The sequence below is a fragment of the Rana temporaria genome, chromosome 4 (assembly GCF_905171775.1).
Source record: "Rana temporaria chromosome 4, aRanTem1.1, whole genome shotgun sequence".
Lineage (NCBI taxonomy): Eukaryota > Metazoa > Chordata > Amphibia > Anura > Ranidae > Rana > Rana temporaria.
The window spans coordinates 446,008,888-446,035,786 of record NC_053492.1 but is presented as its reverse complement, the minus strand read 5'-3'; the positions used below and the strand labels follow the sequence as shown (position 1 = coordinate 446,035,786).

General features: G+C 42.6%; 1 protein-coding gene across 3 annotated transcripts in view; it reads left to right on the top strand.

Annotated features, from left to right (window-relative positions):
* The window catches only part of THADA (THADA armadillo repeat containing), a 779,727-nt gene that overhangs the window by 140,876 nt on the left and 611,952 nt on the right, over positions 1-26,899 (top strand). For all 3 annotated transcript variants that reach the window (XM_040351533.1, XM_040351532.1, XM_040351531.1), the window contains exon 22: positions 24,155-24,264. In XM_040351533.1, coding sequence (XP_040207467.1) covers positions 24,155-24,264 — 110 coding nt within the window. The remainder of the gene's footprint in view (positions 1-24,154; positions 24,265-26,899) is intronic.

Sequence of the window (26,899 nt, the reverse complement as noted above, 5' to 3'; positions counted from 1 at the left end):
CGGTTTAAAAAGTTCTGCTATATTTTGAGCCGAGTAGGACACCGAGGCACGTCTCGGGCGAGAGTGAGGGGTGATGCAGGTCTTTTTGCCAGGCATCTGAAGGCTGTCGGTCGGGTATTAGGCTGTTAAGGGCTGTGCGTGTAGAGGAGCTCCTTCAGTGTGCAGCCATCCTCGTCGCTCGCTAAGCCACCTACAACCACTTTTATATGTGGTTTAATGGCATTGAGGAATCAAACGTCGTCCTGTTCCATGCCGCTAAGACATTCCATTGGAGGAGTCTGTAATGAAACTGGACAAAGGAGACAGCCTTGAAGGTTTTCATCTGTCCAAGAACTGTCATGCAAAAGTAAATTGAGGTTTTTGTCTTGAACAAGTCCACCTGAATCTTTAGGGCAAGGCATTGGCAAAAAGAAAAAAACAAAGCCTTGCCTCGCAGGAAGGGGTTATGCCCAGGAGGGGGTTTCCTGTTTTTTGCCAGTGTCCAAGCACGGGAAGATGGAAACTTAACCATATCCTCATCGATATGAAGATGCTTGATCCCATGATGTATTCCAAGATCAGGTTTTTGATTTTTTCCTATATAAATGCAATTTTTATAGGCAGAGGAGCAATTTGTGGGAGAGTAATGGAAATGTGTCAAATATCAGTTCCAGAGGAACCTAAAGAAAGTTTGTCACAGAATGGTGTCAAAGATACGATACAATAACTGCACATGTACACAACAAACAATTTGCTGCAACTAGGAAAAGGTCTTATTTACCTCAACGTATCACCGATATGGCGGTATTTCTTTATGAATAACACCATTCATAAGTGTCGCAAATAAGAACCACTTAACATTATCTTTCAAGAATTTTGTCCAAAGCTTCAAGCTATAAATACTGCCAGAAATGTGTTGCAAAGGCCTTGTTGAATAACCCCTTAAAGTCATGTTGCCCTGAGTGAGCCTTCCCCCAAATCTCTGCTAAAACTAGCCATTGTGTATAATAACATAGCGCTTTAACATACTAAATGACATAGTTACATAGTTACATAGTTAGTCAGGTCGAAAAAAGACACAAGTCCATCCAGTTCAACCACAAAAAATAAAAAACAAAATAAAAAACACAGTACAATCCTATACACCCAACTCCATACCCACAGTTGATCCCACATGACATCCAGGTAAGGCGTAACCTTACTTTTAAAGTTAACTTTTTCACAGACTATGAACAATAACGTATAGCGGTAAAAGCACTTTCAAACAAGCCCTAATTTACATCTGTAGCTAAGAGCATTGTGGAATGATTCATCTTTATATTAACGGCAGCAGTGGCATCACAACTCTATTCCCATCCATTTTCTATATTAGTAGAGTCTTGACAGCAGTGGCGGCTGTTCCATAAGGGGTGCAGGGGCACCGCCACCACCCCCCCAAAGTTTTGACCATTAGGAAAGCAATTCCTAGAACGATTTATTTTTAAATAAATGATATGACCAAAAAAATGTTAACATCTTATAATTAAAAAAAAAAAGTAGTCATATTATAATAAAAAAAAGAAAATTGTTCCACTCTGCGAGGCGCTGAATTAATAGCTGCCTTTTATCTTCGTCAATTTTTAACAACCACGTGATTAGTGTCTGAGGCTCTAATTGGCTTGTTTGACATAGTCCTTAGGGCGCAAAGCACTGCGTCTGAAGCCTCCCACTTTTGCTTTTAGCAAATCAAAATTTGCCATTGCATCACTTCTCTGGTTTTCAGCAGCCAATCAGGAGGCTGAAGATTTGGAACACAGGAGCCGCCAGGTATTGGGGGGACCCATGACGGCCCAGACTGGGGACTTAAAGGCGTTTGTTTGCGCCCCCCCAAAATAATTTTCACCAGCTGCCACTGCTTGGCAGCCTCTAATATAAACAAACACAAGGTGCTTGTAAGCTGTGAGAAACCGGTAAATTTGACTTTGGAGGTTTTTTTTTTATCTTTGAGGATGAATTACTTCACTGTACATGCAGCTAGAGAGTAGGTTTGTTTTAACCACTTACCCCCCGGACCATATTGCTGGTCAAAGACCAGAGCACTTTTTGCGATTCGGGACTGCGTCGCTTTAACTGACAATTGCGCGGTCGTGCGACGTGGCTCCCAAACAAAATTGGCGTCCTTTATTCCCCACAAATAGAGCTTTCTTTTGGTGGTATTTGATCACCTCTGCGGTTTTTATTTTTTGCGCTATAAACAAAAATAGAGCGACAATTTTGAAAAAAATGAATATTTTTACTTTTTGCTATAATAAATATCCCCCAAAAATATATAAAAAAAAAGTTTTTTTCCTCAGTTTAGGCCGATACGTATTCTTCTACGTATTTTTCGTAAAAAAAAATCGCAATAAGCGTTTATTGATTGGTTTGCGCAAATGTTATAGCGTTTACAAAATAGGGGGTATTTTTATGTCATTTTTATTAATATATTTTTTTTACTAGTTATGGCGGCGATCAGTGATTTTTTTTTCGGTACTGCGACATTATGGCGGACACTTTGGACACTTTTGACACATTTTTGGGACCAGTGGCATTTTTATAGCGATCAGTGCTATAAAAATGCATTGGATTACTATAAAAATGCCACTGGCAGTGAAGGGGTTAACACTATGGGGCGGGGAAGGGGTTAAGTATGTTCCCTGGGTGTGTTCTTACTGTGGGGGGGGGTGGCCTCACTAGGGGAAACACTGATCCTCTGTTCATACATTGTATGAACAGAAGATCAGCATTTCCCCTGCTGACAGGACCGAGAGCTGTGTGTTTACACACACAGCTCCCGGTCCCCGCTCTGTAACGAGCATTCGCGGGTGCCCGGCGGGGATCGCGCCTGCCGGGCACACGCACGGGAGTTGGGGGCAAGCGGGGGGGGCGCGCGCCTCCGTCGGCGCGCACACGCGCCCCTAGTGGCCGCTCTAAGAGCCGACATAGTATGACGTGCTCTCGCCCAGGAGAGCCGACCTGCCGCCGTAGAATGACGGCGGCTGGTCGGCAAGTAGTTAATAGGGTTGTTAAGGTAAATTTTTTTTACCTCAGTGCAGTCCTCCTTTACTTACCTCATCCTTCAATTTTGCTTTTAAATGTGTGTATATATATATATATATATATATATATATATATATATATATATATATATATATATATATATATATATATAATTTCCCTCAGTTTAGGCCGATACGTATTCTTCTACATATTTTTCGTAAAAAAAAAAATAGCAATAAGCGTTTATTGATTGGTGTGCGCAAAAGTTATAGCGTTTACAAAATAGGGGATAGTTTTATGGCATTTTTATTAATTATTTTTTATCGGTACTGCGACATTATGGCGGACACTTTTGACACATTTTTGGGACCATTGGCATTTTTATAGTGATCAGTGCTATAAAAATGCATTGATTACTATAAAAGACACTGGCAGGGAAGGGGTTAACACTAGGGGGCAAGGAAGGGGTTAATTATGTTCCCTGGGTGTGTTCTAATTGAAGGGGGGCTGGGACTGACATGGGGAAATGACAGATCGCCGTTCATACATTGTATGAACAGACGATAGGTAATTTATCCCCCTGACAGGACCGGGAGCTGTGTGTTTACACACACAACTCCCGGTTCTCGCTCTGTAACGAGCGATCGCGGGTGCCCGGCGGTGATCGCGCCCGCCGGGCACACGTGTCAGGGGCTATCGCGCGCCCTTATTGGCTGAACGACGAGATGACGTAGATCTACGTGATCTCTCCCAGCAGAGCCGACCTGCCGCCGTATAACTGCGGCGGCTGGTCGGCAAGCAGTTAATCATGCCACCAATCAAAAAAAGCTTGATATGTAATGTATAGGATTATTAGATTGTAAGCTCTTCTGAGCAGGGCCCTCTAAATTCTCTTGTATTTTATTCTATTGCAACTGTATTGTCTCCTTTTATATTGTAAAGTGCTGCGTAAACTCTTGGCACTATATAAATCCTGTATAATAATATAATAGGAGGCAGCACATTTCTACCCCCATTGTACATCTTTTTTCAGCTGTCAGAAAAATCCTAATATCCTTCTTTGAAGCAAGTGATAAGCATGCTGTTTGCTATACATCTAAAGATCTCTGCATCCTTCCACTTATCACATCCAGATCTGAAGTCCTATGCATGGCAGAGTGCTTCTTTAATCCCCTCCTCAAAACCCACCAGAGAAATGGCCGCCGGCGGCTTATGAACACAACAGATGTATTTATAAATAAACCTGAAAAGTTTTTGGCTTTCAGTATAGCTTTTTTTCCCGTTGTATCTAGCTTCTTTTTATTTCTAACATTTAAGACAACATTAAGCGTCGTTAATTTTTATTTTTTTATTTTTTTTGTCCTAGACTTTTCTTGCGGCAGCATTTCATATTTAAAACCAAGAATGCTGGAACGCCATCTGGGACTGTTCAGCACACATAAGCAAAGTGTTTACAAGAAATTAGCTTACCACAAGCATTTCATTTGGAAATATCAAAGATTTATTAGTTTTCTGTTTTTAATTCTTGACCTTTCCTTCCCATCTGGTTTTAACAAAAGCAACTTTTTGTTGGTGGGAAATGGGGGGAGGGCTGGTAAAAAAAAAACGACTTGACACACTTCCCCCTTTTTTTCTTTGTTTTTGTTTTTAATTTTTAATTGAGAATATTTTTTGTTGTGGTGTTGTCAGTATCTGCATTGCGAAAGCAGTAGTCATACTAATCTCATTTTGCATGCTGTTCTTGCGTGATGTTCACATGCTTCGCAGCTGTGCGTCTTGCAATGAGCTGTGTTTGCTTCTCGGGGTCGGGGTATTGGCTTTGCTCATTAGTTGTGGTCATGCTGATTTATAGCATTATTTTGAAATTGTGGTAGTGTTTGGAAGTGCGTCCAGGCCAAATCTAACCGGCCAATCAGTTGCTTGTAGCCTGTGTTTAGAACATCTCTGTTTTGGAATGTGTAGCTCTTTATTATTTTTTTAAGCTTGTTGTTTGTTAAAAGTTCTGCTATATCTCGCATGTCAAGAGAAATGTAATGACTATAGCTGACTGTTCTTAACCTTATCAATCTGGAGGCTTGTTGTAGGGTTAAAGGGGTTGTATAGGTAATTTTATTTTTTTAATAAAAAAAAAAAAAAAATGATACTTGCCTGCACAAATCAGACCCAATCTTCCTCTTCTGGGGTGCCCCACTGGCGCTCCTGGCTCCTCCCATTCATTGGGTGCCCCCAAGGGCTTGCTCCCGAGCCCCACTGCTACATCCATTGACATGGACAGCAGGACTTGGCTCCGCGTGTCACTGGATGTGATTGACTGCAGTGGGAGCTAATGGCTCCTGCTGCAATCAACTTGTCCAGTGAGGTGAGAGACAGCATCTGGAGCCGCTGGGCTCATGCTCATCACTGGATCGGACTCGGATAAGAAAAAGGGGGGGTCTGGGGGTAGCTGCAGCAAAGAAGGTTTTTTACTTTTAATGCATAGAAAAACCTTGTGACTTTACAATCACTTTAAAGTAGAAAAACCCTGCAGCATGCCTGTAGTTTGAACACAATTGGTCTTGTTTTTATTAAACGTTTTATAACAAACATGTTATACTTTCCTGCTCTATGCAGTGGTTTTGCACAGGGTAGCCCTGATCCTCATCCTCCAGTCCCATGCCAGCGCTCTTGGCCCCTCCCTCCTGCCAATGGCTCCCCATGCTGACAAAAGCCAAGCAAGAGTGCGAGTTCACAGAGAGGCAAGGCTCTCCTGGACATGGCTAGATCGAGATGGGGCTCAGGTAAGTATTAGGGAGGCTGCTGCACACAAGTTTTTTTTACCTTCATACATAGAATGCATGAAGATAAAGAGCCTTGTGCCTTTACAATCACTTTAACCACTTGCTTACTGGGCACATATACCCCCCCCTCCTGCCCAGGTGATATTTCAGCTTCCGGCACTGCGTCGCTTTAACTGACAATTGCGCAGTCGTGCAACGTGGCTCCCAAACAAAATTGATGTCCTTTTTTCCCCACAAGTAGAGCTTTCTTTTGGTGGCATTTGATCACCTCTGCGGTTTTTATTTTTTGCGCTATAAACAAAAAAAGAGCGACAATTTTGAAAAAAAAATCAATATTTTTTACTTGTTGCTATAATAAATAGCCCAATTTTGAAAAAAAAAAAAAAAAAAAAAATTTTTTCCCCCAGGCTAGGCCGATACGTATTTTTCTACATATTTTTGTTAAAAAAAAAAAAAAAAAATCGCAATAAGCGACTGGTTTGCGCAAAAGTTATAGCGCCTACATAATAGGGGACAGAATTATTATTAGTTTTTATTATTTATTTTTTTACTAGTAATGGCGGCGATCTGCGATTTTTTTATTTTTTTTATTGGGACTGTGACATTATGGCGGACACATCTGACACTTATGACACATTTTTGGCACCATTCACATTTATACTGCGATCGGTGCTATACATATGCACTAATTACTGTATAAATGTGACTGGCAGGGAAGGGGTTAACACTAGGGGGTGAGGGAGGGGTTAAATGTGTACCCTGCATAGTATTTCGAACTGTGGGGGAAGGGGACTGACTGGGGGAGGTGACCGGTCTGTGTCCCTATGTACAAGGGACACAGATCGGTTTACACACACAGATCCATGTCCTTGTCTGTGTAACCGCCGATCGCGGGTGCCTCGCGGGCATTGCGGCCGCCAGGCACGCACATCGCCCCCCAGTGGCTGGAGGCCATATATAGACGGCCTCCCGGCAATTGGGATCCACACTGCGGCCGTACAAAGTCGTACGGCCGGCAGCAAGTGGTTAAAGTGTCTCAAAAACATACTTTATTTTTATTTATTTTTTAATCTTTAATCAAGTTAATGTAAAGAATTTACCATTTCCAGATTACTGCTCGATTTCCTGTGTTGGGCCGACAATGAGAATCAGCTGCTATTAAAATGGCTGATCTCCTTGGCATTTGTGGGGTTGTGGTCCCCAAAGATGTGCAAAAAAAAAAAAAAGAATGAAGCCAACTTCCAAAGGATCCACTGGAAAAATAGAGGAGAGGCAGAAGAGCCCTTATATTTGTAGAATGTGGATGGTATCACTAGGAAGTATATAAGGTGAAGAGTGGGAAAGAAAGCCAACAACTTACATTTGTCGAAATTGCGAATGAAGTTATATGGTGGATGCAACCTTTCAAGTATGCTTGTGGAGAATATCTCTGTCTCCACACAGGACATAGGGTAGGTTGATCTCAATGCCTTGGGGAACCTGGTCTTGGGTCCTCATGGGGGACATCAGGAGGGTTATCGGCTGGTTTATAAAGGTGGAAAAGTCCCATTGACATGACTATATAAATGGAAACGGACTGTCATGGCAGGATCACCATGTATTATTTTACTGACCACTGTAGATTTAAAGATATTGAGAGTTAAATGATATATATATATTTTTTTATCTATCCGTTCCTTTTCACTTGACTTTCAGGGTTTACTTTCTTGGTGCACTATAAAAAGGGTAAAATATTCTGTCAGTTTTGTAATATATTTTTATACAACACAAGTAGGAACAACAAGTAACACCCATTTTGTTAGAAGAGGAAGTGAAACTCTTTTGTTGGAACAGAGCAGGGAACTATGGTAAGAATATTTTGCTGCTTAAGTCCCCAAGAGAGGTAAAGCAAGCAGGTGATTTAGCCCACCAGACTTCACCTGAAACCTTAAAGAGGAACTAAACTCTGGAAACTTCACCCAAAAAAGTCAGAGGGCAAAGGACTAGTCACTAGTATTGCCTATGGTCTCCCTATAACTTGCTCTACACCGTGTCTCTGTATATAAATGGTCATCTTGGTAAAGGCCTGGCTTTGCATACTCATGTCAGAGCAGCACAGTTGTGACATCACCAAATCTCACTCCAAATCCTTCCCACACATTGATTGGGCATACTCCCATTGAATCATGGGAAATGTAGTACCTGTTTGATCTGATCCTCACCACAGCAACTAGGACAGGGGTAGGCAACCTCAGCACTCCAGCTGTGGTGAAACTACAAATCCTGTCATGCCTCTTCCTCTAGGAGTCATGCCTGTGATTGTTAAGGTCTTGCAATGCCTCATGGGACTTGTAGTTTCAAAAAAGCTGGAGTGGCGAGGTTTCCTATCCCTGAACAAGGAACTTTTTCACAGGGACCTGATGGCAACACAAAGAATAAAGTCACAAAATGATTTAAAAATATGAAATTAATTGTAAACATTTTAAAAAATGCAAGAAGAAAGGGAGCTAGGATTCCAAAGTAGGCAGAATTTCAGAGTTCAGCTTTTTTTTAACAGAAAGGGTTTTAATTAACAATTCAGCATTACAACTTAGTCAGCTACAGACATACATAGCGTCACAATAAGTATCACTCACATTGTCAATCCTCAGTCTAAGATAATCGTATTACACTTAGCAGTCAATCCTGCAGGGGAGCGAACCCGTTCCTAACCACTCAAAGAGGCTGGTTGTCCAGGACCCCCCAAGCCTTAGATTACCCCTCACACTGCAGTGTTGTGGAGAAGGGAGGGTCCCCCACTACTTGGGAGCATGACAGTTGTCATTTGCGACATGTCTCCCATCCCGACACTCTCTCATCCTCAGGCATCTATCCACGCTGACCGCACCTTGTCGAATTTCCCTGGGCACTGCCTGCTCTCATACGTCAGTTTGTACAAAGGTAACACAGATTTAACCGTGTTCCAGGATTTTAGGGGTGGGTGGGCTGGCCGATTTCCAGTTCAGTATTATCTCCCTTCTAGCATAAAACAGAGGGAAGGAAATGCACAGTTTGGTGTATCTGTCCCCCTCAACCCCCCCAAGTAGCTCAGCAAGAGCACCATAGGTTCCTCTGGTATCCATGTCCAACTCAAGTCACTCAACATCTCCGCCACCCCCTCTCAGTACGTCCTGAGCTTGGGACTGGACCAGATCATATGCCAAAAGGTCCCTGCATCATTTCGACATCTGGGACTAGTAGTATCAAGTTGTGGGTATATGCTGGCCATTCTCTGGGGAGTATAGTACGCCCTGTGAAGAAATTTAAGTTGGATGAATCTGTCCTTGGCCGCTATCATGGTCGGGATAAATGTAGAAATAGTCTTCCCATTCCTCCTCCCAGTACTAGGATATCATCTCTCCATTTACCAAGAGATCGAGTAGGTCTAGTGTCGTGGGCTACCGTCAGGTATAGGTACAGGGTAGAAAGGGGTTTTCCCATGGCGACGGAGGTTAACAGACGCTCGATTGAGTCAGACTCTAGAGTCAGCACTCTTGTAAATTGAGCCCCCATAGCGTGTCTCAATTGCCAGTATTTAAATCCAAGGGAGCCAGGTAATGAGTGTAGGCATTTTAGTTCAGGGAAAGGCATGAGCCTCCCCTCCAGTATGATATGCTTCAAAGTGGTGACCCCCTGCTGGCCCACACAAATGGGGTCTGGGATACTATAAAGGTGAGGCAGTCTGGGGTTCCCCCAGAGCGGAGTGTGTGGGGATAGGCAGTTTGGTTTATTATATATCACTCTGGCATCCTGCCAGACCCTGATTGTGGTCACCATGGGGGCCGTCAGGGAGTAGGGAGCCCAGAGTTCAGCTTTAGAGTGGTTCTAAAGGCAGAAGGTTTTTTACCTTAAAGCAGTAGTAAACCGCTGTGTTTTTTTTCTGGGAACCTCCAAGGTAAAGTAATAATGTGCTCGTATGCATGTGAAACTTACCTTAGAACGAAACCTTCCAGCAGCTGTCACGGCTGACAAGGTATCTATCCCCATCTTTGTTGTGGGTTTGTGGACTCGGGCTATGTGAGTGGCATGATAATGTCACTCCCGATCCGCGCGTGAGCCGCCATTTACAGCACAGGACTCTGAAGGAACAGGCCATTCTTTCTGAACCCATGAGTCGGTGACGTAACCGGCTGCATGTACAGTAAGTATTTCCTAAATGGTGCATGTTTAGGAGATATTTACAGTACCTATAGTAAGCCTTATTATAGGCTTAACTATAGCTACAAATTATGCATGGGAGTTTAAAGCAATAGTAAACTCAATTCAACTATTCCACTAGAAGCATAATACTAGAATTACATGCAGTTTCAAACACATGATAATAATCCAGAGTGTCCGGTAATTGTTCTTACAATTTCTGTGGTTTATAATTATTGTAGCCCGTAATGCCTAAAGCCACCGGCATCTTTGCGGAGTCCTCTGGCTCCCTTCCCCACCCAAACTTCGGTACGTTAATGCAGTAATCTCATTTGCAGTGAAGTTAAGCTAAGGAACTGGTTAATGGTCCGCAATCTTGCAGGATTACAATGTATTGCCATGGAGTAATGCTGCCAGACATGGCACGTAGATCTATTGATTGGCGGCACCCTCAGTGTGCCGTCAATTGGGAAAACAATGCGTATGTACGAGTGACATATTTGAAACACAGAACAGGCAATATCCCCTAAACAGCGCAACTAAAAAAATAAGTCCTATTATACTGTTTTACATTACGCTGACTTGTCCTAGGGAGTTTGCTACCACTTTAATGCATTCTATGCATTAAGATAAAAAAACTTCCATGTGCAGCAGCCCCCCTCGGCCCCCTTAATACTTACCTTAGCCCGATATTCCTCCAGCTATGTTGCACAAGTGCCTCAGATGTCTGGGTACTCTCCCTTCTCATTGGTTGAGACTGTAGTCGACGCCATTGGCTATCACTGCTGTCAATCAAAGTCAGTCCGAGCCAATGAGGAGAGAGAGGGGACAGGGCCAAGCTGCGGACATTGGAGTGAGCCATGCTCGGATTGCCCCCGTAGCAAGCTGCTTGCTGTGGGAGCACTAGGCAGAAAAGGGGGCAGGAGCGCCAGCAAGGGACCTGAGGAGAGGAGAATCTGGGCTGCTCTGTGTAAAACCACTACACAGAGCAGGAGAGTATTACATGTTTGTTATTTTTAAACAAAAAATGCCAAGACCTTATCACTTTAACTGGAGCTCGGTAATTCATATTGTTGCAAAATATTGTGTTAGAAGTGTATTTAGGCAGACTATTTGAGCTACTGAGAGGTCTATTCTTTTATGGATTTTGGTGTCTCTCTAAACGGGTCAAAAGAACATTTTGCTTGTTCTCAGCTTCAATATAATCATTTTATGACACCCATAACTAGAAGTGTTTCATTGTTTACAAAGAAATTAAGCAATATAAGGAATTTTCCTAAAGATGGTGGTATTTTATTAATTTGTTTTTTATTTTCAGTTTTACAGGTTTGCCCATCATTTTAAATGTCTTTCCACTACTTTGTTTTACCACAGAATTATGTTGCCCTGTTTCACATGATTTTGATTTAGTAGAAAACCAGCTGAAAAAAAAATGATAAAAATATGTTTTAGATTCTCCATGTGCTTAAAGTAGAATTAAAGGCAAAACTTTAAATTTTTATTTTGGATAAAGAAAGGGGTTATACCCCGCCCCTTTTTTTTGCTATCCCATTGGAGAGATTTCCCTTCACTTCCTGTCCCAAACACAAAACGGGAAGTGAGGAAAAACTCTCCAAGCTAAGGTAAGCCTTGATTTGCACCAGGGTCACCGAAAATAGTGTCCCCTTTGGAACATTTCCCTGCTATTCTTGTTTTCGAAAAAAACAACCCACATTTTAGAATTTTGTTCCACTTTCGGTTAGAACAGTGAACAGGACAAATAGAGGGCGGATCTCCCTAAGGGGGACACAGACAACAAGCAAAAAAAATACACCTAACATGTTGTTATCCCTCTCCACTCTCCATAAAATAAAATAACAAAGTTTGCCTTAAGTTATACTTTAATCCTCCATCAGGATTTTCCTAATTAAACAGCTTCCACGCACCCTAACCCCTGGTTCACACCAGTGCTGCTTTGAAATCGTGCTACTTAATTTTAAAGCCTCAGATCAGTGCGATTTGCACCTCCGATTTCATTGTGGCTTGCTGAAGTCTATGCAAGTCGCAAGGAAATCCCCAAAAAGTAGTGCAGGAATCTTATTTAACCCCTTCACACCTATAGGGGACAACAAATCGAAATGCCTAAGCTCAATTTTGCAATTTTGATCTGGGTCCCGATCATTGGTATGGGGCTCTCAATGAGACTCTGGTCTCTGTGCTGGGAGCTTGCCATGCTTAACTGGAACATGAATAGAAATGTTATCTTCCAGTTGTGTTTGGTGAATGCCAAGAGGATATTCCCTTAACAATGGAGAGATACACTCTCTCTCTCTCTCTCTCTCTCTCTCTCTCTCTCATTTCCCAATTCTCCTCCAGAACAAGACATGAAGGGAAATCTCCCCTGTGGTACAAACACACACAAATTAATAAAGGCAAAGGCCCCATACACACGAGAGGATCGATCCACTGGAATTGATCCGCGGACCGGCTCCAGCGGATAGATCCCCTGGTGTGTACGATCCAGCGGATCTGTTCCCGTGGATTTTTGTCCCCGGGGATGGATTTCCAGCGGATAAAAATTTCTTGACATGCTAAGAAATCTATCCGCTGGAATCCATTCCAACGGATTGATCCGCTGGTCTGTACAGACTCACCGGATCAATCCGTCCGAATCCATCCCCCGCATGCATCGTAATGATTCGACGCATGCGTGGAATTCCTTATATGACATCATCGCGGTGACGGCGCGACACATCACCGCGGACGGAATTCCGCAGGGATTTTGATCTCATGGTTAGTACAACCATGAGATCAAAATCCGCCAGAGGATTTATCCGCGGAAACGGTCCCCCGGACCGTTTCCGCGGATAAATCCTCTCGTGTGTACTAGGCATTACTGTATATCAGGAGATCTTGAAGTGTATTAATGGCTAAGACTCTGCTTTAGTTTTAGATGGTAAAGGGAAGGGTTAAAACTAGGGTTGTCCCGATATTACTTTTTTAGGAACGAGTACAAGTACCGATACTTTTTTTCATGTACTCGCCGATACCGATTACGATACTTTTTTTAAAAATGTGTCCATGTGTCCCGAAATGCAGCCGTGTCTCCCCAAATTCAGCTTTGTGTAGGTCTCCAGCCAGGTCCCCCCCCCCCCCCCCTGCAGTCTAGTTGATCAGCGCTCGGGGGTGAACATAACAGCTTCCATTTGAATAGCTGTGTGTTCCCCGCCGCTCTACGTCATATATAGCCCCTCCCCCTTGTCCGGGCACTTTGATAGAGAGATCAACTGTCTATCAAAGTGCCCGGATAAGGGGGATGGGCTATATATGACGTAGCGCGGCGGGGAACACACAGCTATTCAAATGAAAGCCGTTATGTTCCCCGAGCGCTGATTAACTAGACGATGGCGGCAGCAACAGCAGCTCTTCTCTCCTTCGGTGGCATGTTTTACATACCCAAGTACTGCTCGGCTCTCTGCCTCCTCTCCGCCCCCTCTCAGTCTCCTCTCCGACCGCTCTCCGCCCCCTCTGTTTCCTCTGCGACCGCTCTTCGCCCGCTCTCAGAGGGTAAAAAAAAAAGTATCGGTAAAGAATCGGGAGCATTCGCGTGAGTACAAGTACTCACGCAAATGCTCAGTATCTTTAGCCCAGGTAAGACGCTTCTGACGACGTTTGTTGGTCAGGAGGCTTGACAAGAGGAATACGACATTTGAAGCCCATGTCCAGGATCCGTCTGTGTGTGGTGGCTCTTGATGCACTGACTCCAGCCTCAGTCCACTCCTTCTGAAAGTCCACAACACTTTTGAATGGCCTTTTCCTGACAATCCTCTCCAGGCTGCGGTCATCCCTGCTGCTTGTGCACCTTTTTTCTTCTACACATTTCCCTTCCACATAACTTTCTATTAATGTTCTTTGATACAGCACTTTGGGAACATCCAACTTTTGCAATTACCTTTTTGAAGCTTTCTCTTCTTATGGAGGGTGGGTGTCAATGATGGTTTTCTGCACAACTGTCAGGTCAGCAGTCTTTCCCATGATTGTGATTCCTACTGAACCAGACTGAGAGACTATTTAAATGCTCAGGAACTTTTTGCAGTTATGGCTTAATTAGCTGATTAGAGTGGGACACTTTGAGCCTAGAATATTGCACCTTTTCAAAATATTATATATACACAGTGCCTTGTGAAAGTATTTGGCCCCCTTGAACTTATGTTTGAAGCCTGAAATGTGGCAAAAGGTCACAAAGTTCAAGGGGGCCGAATACTTTCGCAAGGCACTCTGTGTGTGTGTGTGTATATATATATATAATGTGTGTGTGTGTGTGTGTGTGTGTGTGTGTGTGTGTGTGTGTATATATATATATATACATTTTCTGAGATTGTGGATTTGGGTTTTTTATAAGCTGTAAGCCATTATCATCACAATTATGACAAATAACGGCTTGAACTATCTTGCTTTGCATGTAAGGCCGCACACACGGTCGTTCCAAGCCGATGAGAATGGTCCGACGGGCCATTTCCATCGGTTCACCGCTGAAGTGGCCTGATGTGCGTACACACCATCATTCCAAAAACCGATCGGGTCAGAACGCAGTGACGTCAAACACACAACGTGCTGAATAAAACGAAGTTCAATGCTTCCAAGCATGCGTTGACTTCATTCTGAGCATGCGCGGGTTTTGAACCGATGCTTTCTGTACTAACCATCGGTTTGGACCGATCGGGCAGCGGGCCATCGGTTTCGATTTTAAAGCATGTTTTAAAATTTTGGCCCGAAGGACAACAGACCGATGGGCTTATACACACCATCGGTTTGGACCGATGAAACTGAACCTCGGTCCATTCTCATCGGTTTTGTCCGAACGTGTGTACGCGGCCTAAGGAGTCTATCTCATATAATCGTTTCACCTTTTAAGTTACATTAGTGAAATTTACTTTTACACAATATTCAAATTTTTTGAGTTTCACCTGTATATGGAGGTACAGCCTGAAAGCTGCAGGGCTTGACTGCAGAAGCCTGACATTGCATCCCTGATCCACTAATAGGGTTGCAGTGCTTTCCAGGCTCCTGTAGGAAAGAATGTTGAATGCAAATTTTGTTTCTGCAAAAATATGTGCATTTATTAAAGTTTAACTTATCATTTAACAATAAAAGAGCTAGACTTTTTATATGGCCAAATTTGTGACCAGTCTTCCACTTCCAAATGTTGCCCCCAGCTCCCATTTGGATACGTAGTTATTAGTGGTTTTCCTATAAACACGTATAATTAAATCTTGATGATTTTCTTTCAGCTGTTCTTTTCCATCTATTACTATGTAAAGTAAAACCAAGTTAATGACATCTTTTGAAGTCATGCTGGTACCTAATAGGACTGGTGATGATAAAGATTTTGACAGGCCTGTAAAATGGGTACAGAAACATATTAGGGGTCTGTATATGTAAAAAGATCCTCTGATTTAGATATACTTTAGCTTAGTCTTTAATGTGTAATTCTACCTTCTGAGAAAAACACATGCTTAGAATTGATATTGGAACCGTACTAGATTTCTAAATACATTTTTTTCGGCTGTTTTTTTTTTTCTGCACTAAATAATAATTCAAGCTGGCTGATAACGGCTTTAAAAAAATAAGTATTCATTGCATTGGAATCTGATTACGAAAACTCCCTGGAGTCTCAGTAAACGCGTCTTTACCCCTATTTCCTGTGCTAGGTAAATTGTTGAGAGAAACTGACATATTGCTGATTTGCTACAGTGATTGACAAGCCTTGCACTAAACTTATCCTCCCTGCAGAATCTAGTATTCTGAAAAATATCACTAGTTTGTAAAAAAAATAAAAGCAGGTATTAATCTGCTAAATATGCTAAAATCCTGCAGCTGGGATTTTACATCACAGAAAACTGTTCAAAACAATAATCCAGAGCAAAATTACCCAAAATTAGAAGAAACATTTATACAGCTTTTAGAAACATACTCTTCCGAAAATGCAAATATTTGCACAGAGAGAAGCTGTAAGATTACTTAATGCTCACATAAATCTCACATAAAAGAGAGCAGTTCCTGCAGACCACTGGAAATAAAGACAGTCTTTGGCCTGGCACAGCTCTGTGAGGTAATATACTTTGCAATGTTTTAAATACAAAGGCTGAAATCCGGGATAAAATAAAGGAATTTTCCCAGGAGGCACAGCTCGATAGCAGACTTTAATGGTATATTTCTGTGTGAAGTAATGCCTTCATTCAGCCTTTATTTTAAGAAAAATATTTATGTTAAAATGGAAGCTTAAGCATGTGTGCTATTCTCAGGCGATGGCAGCTTTTCACACCGAGGCGCCTCAAAATCCAGGCTAATATCCGTGAAGGTTTGCATAAAAACGAATAGAACACTTGTGTGCCTGCTGGGTCTTCTGGATTCACTGGCCTATACGAGAGCAACCAGAACCATACTGGGCCTTCTCTTGTTCTAAGCAAGTAAGGCCATCGTACTGAAATGGAAATCACCCTTAGCACCATCTCTAGACTTCTGGTGGTAACCCCGCCATATAAAACCATGTATCTTCAACCACTTTTACCTACAGGTAAGCCTAGATTAAGGCTTACCTGTAGGTGCTCGAAATATCTCCTAAACCTCCACGGTTTAGGAGATATTTACACTAATGATGGGCGCCGATGTTTAAGGCGCATGCGCCATAGACAACGGCGCAGGCGCACTTTAGAAACGGCGATCGTGCGGTTTCTAAAGGAGGTCATGCTGTTACTGGCGGCTCCCGCATGCATCCGTGGGAGTGGCGCCATTGCGGCTCTGGCCAATCACAGTGCTGGAGCTGCGATACCCACATGTAACACCCGGGAGAGATGTCGGCTACCAGAGTGGTGTGCGAGGACGGCTGTGGGGGCTTCGATCTGAGGTGAGTATAACATAATGAGCTAGTATGCTATGCATAATAGTTCATTTTGCCTTTGTCTTGCAGGTGTTTTTTTTTCTTTTTTTTTTGAAAAGTGGGTTTACAACCACTTTTAGAGAGATTGTAAAGGCAGAAGGTTTTTTATCTTAATGCATTCTATGCATTAAGATAAAAAAAAAAAACTTCTCTGTGTAGCAGCCTCCACAGCACCCCCCTAATTTGTTACCTGAGCCCCATCTCTCTCCAGCGATGTCCGCCATCCGGGACTTTCCTACTGATTGGCCCGAGACACAGCAGCGGCTCCATTGGCTCCTGCAGCTTTCAATCAAAGTCAGTTAGCCATTTAGAAGAGAGAGGGGGTCGGGGCTCCGTGTCTGAATGGACACACGGAACTGTTACTCGGCTCGGGTGCCCCCATAGCAGGCTGTTTGCTGAGGGGCCAGGAGCAGCGAAGAGGGACCCGAGAAGAGGAGGATCGAGGCTGCTCTGTGCAAAACCAAATGCACAGAGGAGGTAAGTATAACAGGTTTGCTATTTAAAAAAAAAAAACAAGACTTTACAATAGTTTTAATTAGAGGTTAACCCATATATCGGCCGATATTTGGCCGTTTTTGTGAAATCGGCATCGGCCGATTCGCGGCTACAATATCCAGGCCGCGAGGTCCCTTGCCTTCCAGTCATGTACTGACCAGTCACCAGTGCCCCCGTCCCCGCATTCATCATGAATCCTCCATCCGCATTGGCCTCTGCTTCTCACCGCAGGTCCTGGAAGTCTACGTACGTCGGCAAATAGGGGCGTGACGTCACGTTCCTTCCTCCGCCCCTTGCAGCTCGCGGTCCACTCCTTGCTCAAATTGCGAGTAGCGGGCCACGCCTGTCTCCCCACGTCACTTGCGTGCCCCGCCCCCTGCTGCTCCTGGTTCCCGGGTCTTCTACTGGCTCTCCGTTGCAAGTAGAGGCGTGACGCCCAGTGCGCGCCCCGCCCCCTGCTACTCCTTCCCGGCTTCTTATTTTGCAGCCTCCCCTGCATTCTAGCTAGGTATGTGGCATATGCGTTCATTGACGTTGATCACTATGGGCATATATTGTCAACACTAACTAACACTGCTGGGCAAGGTCACGCTGATGGGCACTTTTTTATGTTAAGGGGCACTCTGATGGGCGCATTTTATTTTAAGGGGCACGCTGATGGGTATATTTTTAATGTGCGCACTGATGAGCATATTTTTTTTAAGAGGCACACTGATGGACACATTTTGTTGTGCCCATCAGATTGCCCCTTAACATAAAATATGCCCATCAGCGTGACCCTTATTTTATGTTAAGGGGCACAATGCATCCCCACCCATGCCCAGCACCACCCACTCCTCTCGACAACGCATCTCCTCCCACCCCTCTCCACAACGCATCCCCACCCACGCCCAGCACCATCCACCCCTCTCCACAACACATGGCTGTGGAGGAGGCGGGTACAGAGAGAAGTGGCTGTGGAGGAGGCGGGTACAGAGAGGAGGCTGTGGAGGAGGGGGTACAAAGAGGTAGCTTTACAGCCACCTCTGTACCCCCCTCATCCACAACCACCTCTCTGTACCCCCCTCATCCACAACCACCTCTCTGTACCCCCCTCCTCCACAACCACCTATCTGTACCCCCCTCCTCCACAACCACCTATCTGTACCCCCCTCCTCCACAACCACCTATCTGTACCCCCCTCCTCCACAACCACCTCTCTGTACCCCCCTCCTCCACAACCACCTCTCTGTACCCCCCTCCTCCACAACCACCTCTCTGTACCCCCCTCCTCCACAACCACCTCTCTGTACCCCCCTCCTTAAAATGACCAAGATTGTATTTTTTTTCTTTTTTAATAATTATGAGGTGGCACTGATGGGCACTAATGAGGTGGTACTGATGGACACTAATGGGCTGAACTGGTAGGCACTGATGAGGTTGCACTGACAGGCTGAACTGGTGGACACTAATGAGGTGGCACTGATGGACACTGATAGGCTACACTAGTGAGCTGCATTGGTGGGCCCTGATGGACACTGATAGGCTGCACTCCACCTCTCCACCCTAAACAATAACCTCCTCCCCAACCTAGATTTTCTGAGATAATGAAAAAAAAAATCGGCCTAAAATATCGGCCGCAAAAATCGGCCTAAAATATCGGCCAATTATGAAATATCGGCATTGGTATCGGCCAGAGAAAAACCCATATCGGTCGACCTCTAGTTTTAATCATGATTCAGGATCTGCATGCAAAGCTACATGCAGCCTAGACAAAGGTTTGCTTAATTGAAGATGGGTTGGACGTGAGAACAAGACGAGGTGTTTTGAGCATTTTGCTTCTAATTTGGCTTCAGTATTTGTGAGGTTATCTTGTCCCACATACAGCCTCCCATTCCCACGCACGGCTGTTATTTTAAACTGCAGTTCCGTTTATTGTGTCGTCTGAACGTTTTTATTTTCCTTTACAAATTCTGTCAGAAACAAAAATATTTAAAGTGCCTGTTAATGATAATGACAAGAGCTGTGTTATTAAAGGAAGCTTGAGGTTAAAGATGCACATAGTTGGCCATTGCTGTCCTGATGATAATGCTATTTGCCTGGCCATCATGCTAATTCTTTTGGCTTTCATGCTTTGAGCCTCTAATCTGAAACCTTGATAAGAGATCCCATCATCAATGTTAAAAAAAAAAAGGGGGTGGGGGGTAAAAGCACAGAAACATCAATTATTTTAATTGAGGTCCATGGCTGCCAACGAGTTGGTCGTGTCTGTTCTGCCCGGTCAATGATGATGGTAGCATGTTGAACAAGTTCCTGGCTGTTCTACAAGCTGTCAAATTGTAAGCCTCTAGGACAAATTGCAAACCTCTGGGACTTTGACAAGTCAGCGGCCTCCCCATGTTTGTAGTACATTGTCTCGTAATCGTTCTTGGCTTTGTCTTGCTTCAAGAACCTCAGAGAATGGTGGCTGGTACCTGTTGCCATATCGGCAAGCGCCAAGTGGTACCAATGCCATGCTTTAGTTTTATCAAGATTTAGTGAGCTTGAACTTTCCTTATCTTTCCAATCATTTGTTCTTCCCATTCTCCCATTCATTCTCTCTTTTACACGTGATTCATATTTTCTTTAGATTCTCTTATCACGCATGCAGCGGTGAGTGAATCAGGAATGCAGAGATCTTGTGTATTTTATAAAAACTGACATTGCACAGATGTCTGGCTTTATCGGGGCAGCAAGGACACGCTGGTTTATTTTCCAAACCTGGAATTCTTTACAGTTTCTGAATGTTCTATTTGGTTATTTGAAATAGTTGTACTCAAGTTAAATGGGTCATGAAGAGAGTATCTTCTAACCTGAGGTAGCTATTATTGGAGTGACAAAAATTGGTTAGTAGGAAGTTATGCATTGCTAGGCATAGTGGATGTAATTTTTGACAAGTATAGTGCTAGTTATTTTTATTATTATTATTATTATTATTATTATTATTATACAGGATTTATATAGCATCAACTGTTTGCACAGTGCTTTAAAAAGAGAGGACAGACAGTATATTACAATACATTTCAATACAAGAGGAATCAGAGGACACTGCTCATTAGAGCTTACTATATAAGAGGGCAGGATAGGCTGGGCAGGATAGGCTGTGAGAAGGGTTTTCAGGGATTGCCTAAAAGTGGACAGAGTAGGATATAGTCAGACAGTTTGGGGTAGGGAGTTCCAAAGTATGGGAATGGGAGAGATTCGGGAGATATCCTATAGATGGGCATGTTGATCAGTATTAAAAACAAAAATCTAATCCCTAGATGAGGTGGTTACATCAGTTTATAATGGTAGGAGGTTGCGTCCCATACCTGAAAGCACCAGGTATTTTTTTTTTTTTTTTTTTGAGGCTGTGCAAGGTAGTAGGAAGGAAGGATGAAGGTAGTGCTGCAAAGGTATGTGAGGTGTGACAATTGAATTCCCAGAATGTCCGCGCCGTGGCACTATGGTGATGAGTCTCTCAGCCATTCGCACTCGAGTGCTCTGACATGTTGGGTCGCAGACCAGTTGTCTTTACAGGGTAGAAGTAGAAGGCAGGGCTGCCATCATAAATGTCGGGGTCCCTCACACAGCTTCAGGCATGGGCCCCCTGGAGCAGAGAACTGGGGGAGGGGGTGCTGCTGCGAATTGAGAGGGGGGGGGCTGGCTTGCGTATTGAGAACCGGGGGGGGGGGGGGGGCTATGGTTGCCGAAAATGACACTGGCATCTCACTCGCCTCCTCCTCGGGCCGAAAACTGAAAGTGTTTTCTCTCCTCTCGCCGCGACATGAGGGGGAGGGGGGACTGCAGAAATTTAAAATGTTCTCCTCTCTCAGCTGCAAGCTCAAAAGGGGGTCGGCCGGCAACCCCCCCCCCCCCCCCGATGGCGGCCCTGGTAGATGAAATAACACGGGTGTATGGAATAATAGAGGGGAGTTTGGGACTTTTAATGACGCACACAGTATGAGCCTTTATCCCTGGTTCAGGTATGAGAAAAAGGAAAGTGGGACTTTAAATGAGGCTATTGATTTGTGGGGGTGAAGTAATTTGAAAGTATATTTAATTGGCATATTAAGTCTGACAATACATAACTATAATAGTAAGAAAGGTTTAATATGCATGCACAGACATTCATGGTTTGACCTCATAAATACATTACATATACATATCAGATGGCTGGCATATAAACTAGACAAGAGATTTAATATGGATACATTTTTTTATTACAAATTCATATATGTACACGTCATCTAAATGGCACTATGTAGTATAATCAATGGCAAGAAAAGACAGTATGACCAGTTGGTTATAGATGATGAGTCTAAATTGGTTCCTATCAGTAGGCATGAGCATGCATCCTAAAATACCAACGCGTTTCGGGGATAATGCCACTCCTCAGGGGCAGGTGCATGCAACTCTATAAAAAACAAAACACGAGTAGGCCAGTATGATCAAATGTTATACCCCTCAACGGGGAGGATGTGTACAGGAGAAAAGGGAGAGAGTTGCTCATCCCTCTGAGTACTTACATCATAATAAGTCGAGAAAATGGTGGACGAGGAATCGGAGGCTGTCCAAATTGTCTGTACTGGGAGCTGTGGGACACAAAACATCATCCCAAGAAAACAAAAGGCAGAAATCCAGGTAGTGGTGTGAGTGAGCTTCATATCTAAAAATATATATTGGGTGTACTGTAAATACTCTGTATTGTGGGAAGTAGCTAGAGCCCAAGCCCCAACACGTGTGTACGTTACACTCTTTACATGGAAAATGAGTGACAGGAATCTGGAGATGCAGATCAACATCAAATGTTGCATGAAAATTGGCAAAAGTGCCATGCTGTGTTACAACAGGCTTATGGTGATAATTCTATGAAGAAATCAAGTGTTTGTTTTTGAATCATGTGGGCAGGCAAAAACACACGGGTCCAAACCCTTGTACACTCAAGCTGGTGTTTTTTTTTTTTTTTTTTTTTTAATCATAAGGGGATAGTTCACTACGAGTTGATAGAACATGGTAAAAGTGTCAACCAACATTGAAAATTCTGAAAAGATTACAGGAATCTGTTTGAGGAAAAGACCGGAACTTGGTCCTATCAAGTGGATTCTCCACCACAACAATGCTCCTGCACAAACTTTGTTTTATTTTTTTTACAGTCCATTCTGGGAATTAAAGCATTTGTTAACCCCCAAAAATGGATCCTGCTCCTTTAAAGCATTTTATACAGCACAGTGCTTGTGCTGTGTAATTTGGACCCCTGTAACACCTAAAAAACCTGGTTGATTCTGCCTCCCTATGTAAACTGACCACGATGGTCATGGCTGCTGAGCCATGACACCGTGGTCAGTTTACGTACCTCCGTCATCCGCAGCCCTTCTATGTGTGTTTCCTCTTCTGTCCTCCTCCCTCCCCACGTGTCGCCTAGTGACAGTGCTGCCCCATCCCCTCCTACTGCAGGAATAACACATTTATCTGTATACTATCCGTTTTGTCTCTTTATGCACTGCCCATGCTTTTATTAAACTCCTCCTTTACCATATCTCACTGCGGCTCCTGGTGATCATGTGACTGGCCGTGTCTCCTCTCTCCTCTCCCTCTGCTGGGGAATCTTGGCCTCTCCCGCTGCTTCTGTTAGACGGGCAGAGAGAAGAGACAGCCAGTTACATGAGTCCCGGGAGCCACCATGATATACTGTAAAGGGGGAGTTTTGTTTAATAAAACACAATGACGGGGCGCACTGTATAAAGAGGCAGAACGGATTATGGGTACGGAGATCATGGGAACAGGGATAGGTTTTTCACGGTATGGAATAAAGAGCCGGTGGGGGTGTTTTTTGTTTGTGGGGTTAAGGTTTTTTTTGGGGGGGGGAGACGGTGGAATATCTCCAATGTTTAAAATTTTTACTTCTTTTGAGAAACTTGAAAAAGTCGGTCTTTTGAGAAAAATGTACTATAGGATAGATCCATATCTGTGTTTTTGTGTTTTTTTTTTTTATGTTTTGTATGTTTGTCTTTGAAATGATATGGAAGGTTTTATATGTGCATACAAAATTTATAAAAATAATTGAAAACTATAAAAAAAAAAACGGATTATGTGAAAGTGGGTTAACAACCACTTTAATTTGTCGCCCCTTAATAAGTGGATAAAGAGGTCGGCTAAAAGACATTGTCCATTTTCCGGAATGGTCAAATTAACAGAAGCCTTCCATCAATTTAAAATTTTAACATTACATTTTGAACTTTTTAATTTTCAATCAATTAAAAAATTTCCGTTAAATCAATTTAATTTTCAATTCAATCAATTTTAAGGGGAAAAGGAGATCAGCTAAAAGACACTGTCAATTTTCCTGAATGGTCAAACTAACAGAACTCTTCCATTTCGGGAGGTAGTTCCGAAAAGTCCTTATTTTCTTAGGTTTTCTGGGCCATACGTCCAGAGGAGTCCCATAAAAGCTGCATTGCACATTTCATCTGCGTTGTTCCTTCCTTGTCTGGCAAGGATATGTAATTTCCAGAGGAAGCCGTACATTTTGCTTCTCTTCCTTTTGCAGTATCGCTATATGTATATGAAGTGGTTTGTATAATTGTTTAAGACCATAATTTTGCATATCAACCATTGTTTAATAAAACCTGCTAAATCAAATTTTTTTTTTTTTTTTTTGCAGTATGCTACGAGCAAAGCATTTTTTTTAAATGAAACTTGCTTTATAGTTATGCTTTGTGGATTCCGTAATTGCATAAAACCAACAATAGTTTAATTTTGTATGTATGTTCAGGTTTGTCTAACTTGCTGTTTTTATGTATTTTTTTTCCAGATTAAAGAGATGGGGAAATATTTCAAGCACCACTTGCTGCAGTCCAGACACAGAGGGGCTTTTGAACTGGCTTATGTTGGCTTTGTAAAGCTCACAGATATGCTGATTGGGTAAGGAACGGTATTGTTATCTCCGACAGCTAAAATTTGTTAAACTTTGATCAATATTATTCGGCCATTAAAGAGAAGTAAAGGCACAAAACAAGCTAAAAAAAAAAACCTGCAAGACAAAGGCAGACTAGCTCATTATGCAATGCCTCCGACCAAAGCCCCCGCAGCCGTCCTCGTACACAGCTTGGGCGTTCCGACATCTTTCCCGGGGTTTACTTCTGGGAATCGCGGCTACGGCGCTGTGATTGGCATGCGCGCGAGAGCCGCCAGTCACGGCCTCTCTTTTGGAACGGCACGATCGCCGTTGCTAAAGTGCGCCTGCGTCATAGACAACGGCGCCCGTGATTTTAATAAATATCTCCTAAACCGTGGAGGTTTAGGAGATGTTTAAAGCACCTACAGGTAACCCTTAATCTAGGCTTACTTGTAGGTTAAAGTGGTTGTAAAGGGTTTACAACCACTTTCATGTTGTTTTTTTTTATCTAATTTAAACTTGCCTTTATGGTCATTTTCTCTGTCCTGAGCAGCCAGCAAAAACGAGAACTTATCAGGGAATCCCCATAACAGGGGAACATATTTCTTGTTTGAAAGGGTGTATTATATGTAGCATTGAGGCTGACCATGACACCGATGAAAGAGAGTATTCAGTGTCCATTATGAAGCTGAGCTATCAAGACCCCTCGGTGTAATGACAGATTAAGTACACACATCTATCAGTTTACAGTCTTCTAATCACTTATAATAAAGGCAATGGAGACACGCTGTCCATGCCTTTCCGCTCAGCTTTTGAAAGGGTTTGTAGCGTGTATGCGCTACATTTGTGGCATAATATATTTTATTGAATATTTTGAAGAAAAGAAAATAAAGAACAATAAATACACGTAAATGTTAAAGTAGAATGAAAGGTGTAAAACTTGTGTTGAATTAAAATGTATGTATGTGCTAAGGGGTGTAAATGAGGTATAAAGGATAAGTAAAGAGTGGGAAAAATAAATAAAAAAACTCCAAAACAATAACCTCACTGGTAAAGGATAATGCTGCCAACATCTGTAGTGTCGCCACATACACAGTAAATTGTTACAGCATAGATGGTGTGGCGCTAAATCCAAAAATCAAATATATTGGCTCTGTGATAATTTAAATGAAAATATAAAAGTAGAAATTGCTTCAACCATGAATGGAATCAAAAACAGAATCATGAAAATTACCATACATAAGTGAATAAATATACATACAAATATATACCGTGTATTGGAGCAGCTCGATTCTGGCCAAAATGAGAATCACGTTTTTTTTTGCTTGGAAAAAAGATCACGATTCTCGCGGCGTAACATCATAATTTCATATTATACAAAAAAATTGGGCTAACCTTTTACTGTTTAGTTGTTGTTTTTTTTCAAAAATATTTTATTGAGTACAAGGGTGTAATACACATTACAGGGAATACATTAAATACATTTAAAATAGAGAAGCTCAAATATTCTTATTCCAATATGTAAATATACAAAGTAAATATTTGTGGACAAAGTATGGCATACTATTTAGTCACTAATGACATTAAGATGATTAAGTTTAGAGGTTTTATGTAATTATTAGTACTACTGACATATATACTGTCCTCTGTGAAGCAAAGAGTTATTAACAATACAAAGGGAGCTTCAAAATCATAATAGTAAAATGGCAAATAACAGAGAAAAACGAACAAATACATTAATAACGATAACTAAAAGAACATAAAATGGAAAAAAAAGAGGGTACTGGAACCATAAGGGGGGTCCGCGTGGTCGAGCCAAGAGCCACCGCTCCAATCCAAGAGATGTTGAACAATGGCATTTATAACACACTGATTCAGCTACCATGGCAGTAGTACTCTATTGTCCAAGGTTGGCATAATATATGCAATCCAGGGCTGCCACATCCTCTCGAACTTGGGGATCATGTCCAATTCAATAGCAGCCATCTTGGCTTGGGTCATGGTATAATTCATCTTAGCTATAGCTTCATGTAAGACCAATTTAGGTGATTTCCAATATTTTGCTAGTGTCTGTTTGGCTGCTGTGAAGAGTTGCACCAGCAATCTGAATTGAGTATGTGAAATAGAGTCTGGTTTTAAGTCAGGGCTCGACAAATCCCGGGCGCCAGGTCGTCATGGCGACTAGAAATGGTGTCCTGGCGACTTGGCTTACAAGGTGGGCTGGCGCCATCTGGTGGTGAGCCGTTGGTATTACAAGTTATTACCACCAGATGTGTGAGCTGGCGCCATCTGGTGGTGGCCGTTGGTATTGCAAGTTAAGCATTACAAGTTAAACAGCAATTCTAATGTCATTTTTCACTATTTTTCACTGCCATCTTTTTCCCTCTAATTAGAACCCCCAAACATTATATATATTTTTTATCCTAACACCCTAGAGAATAAAATGGCGATCGTTGCAATACTTTCTGTCACGCCGTATTTGCGCAGCGGTCTTACAAGCGCACTTTTTTGGGAAAAAATTACACTTTTTTTAATTAACTTTTTTAGCTGGCTCCTAGATTCCAAGCAAATTTGTCAAACCCTGTTTTAAGTTGAGTAGTGTCATTGCAGGATCAGGTAAGGATTGTTTTCCCTAGTAATTTGGTTACAATTTTAAATATA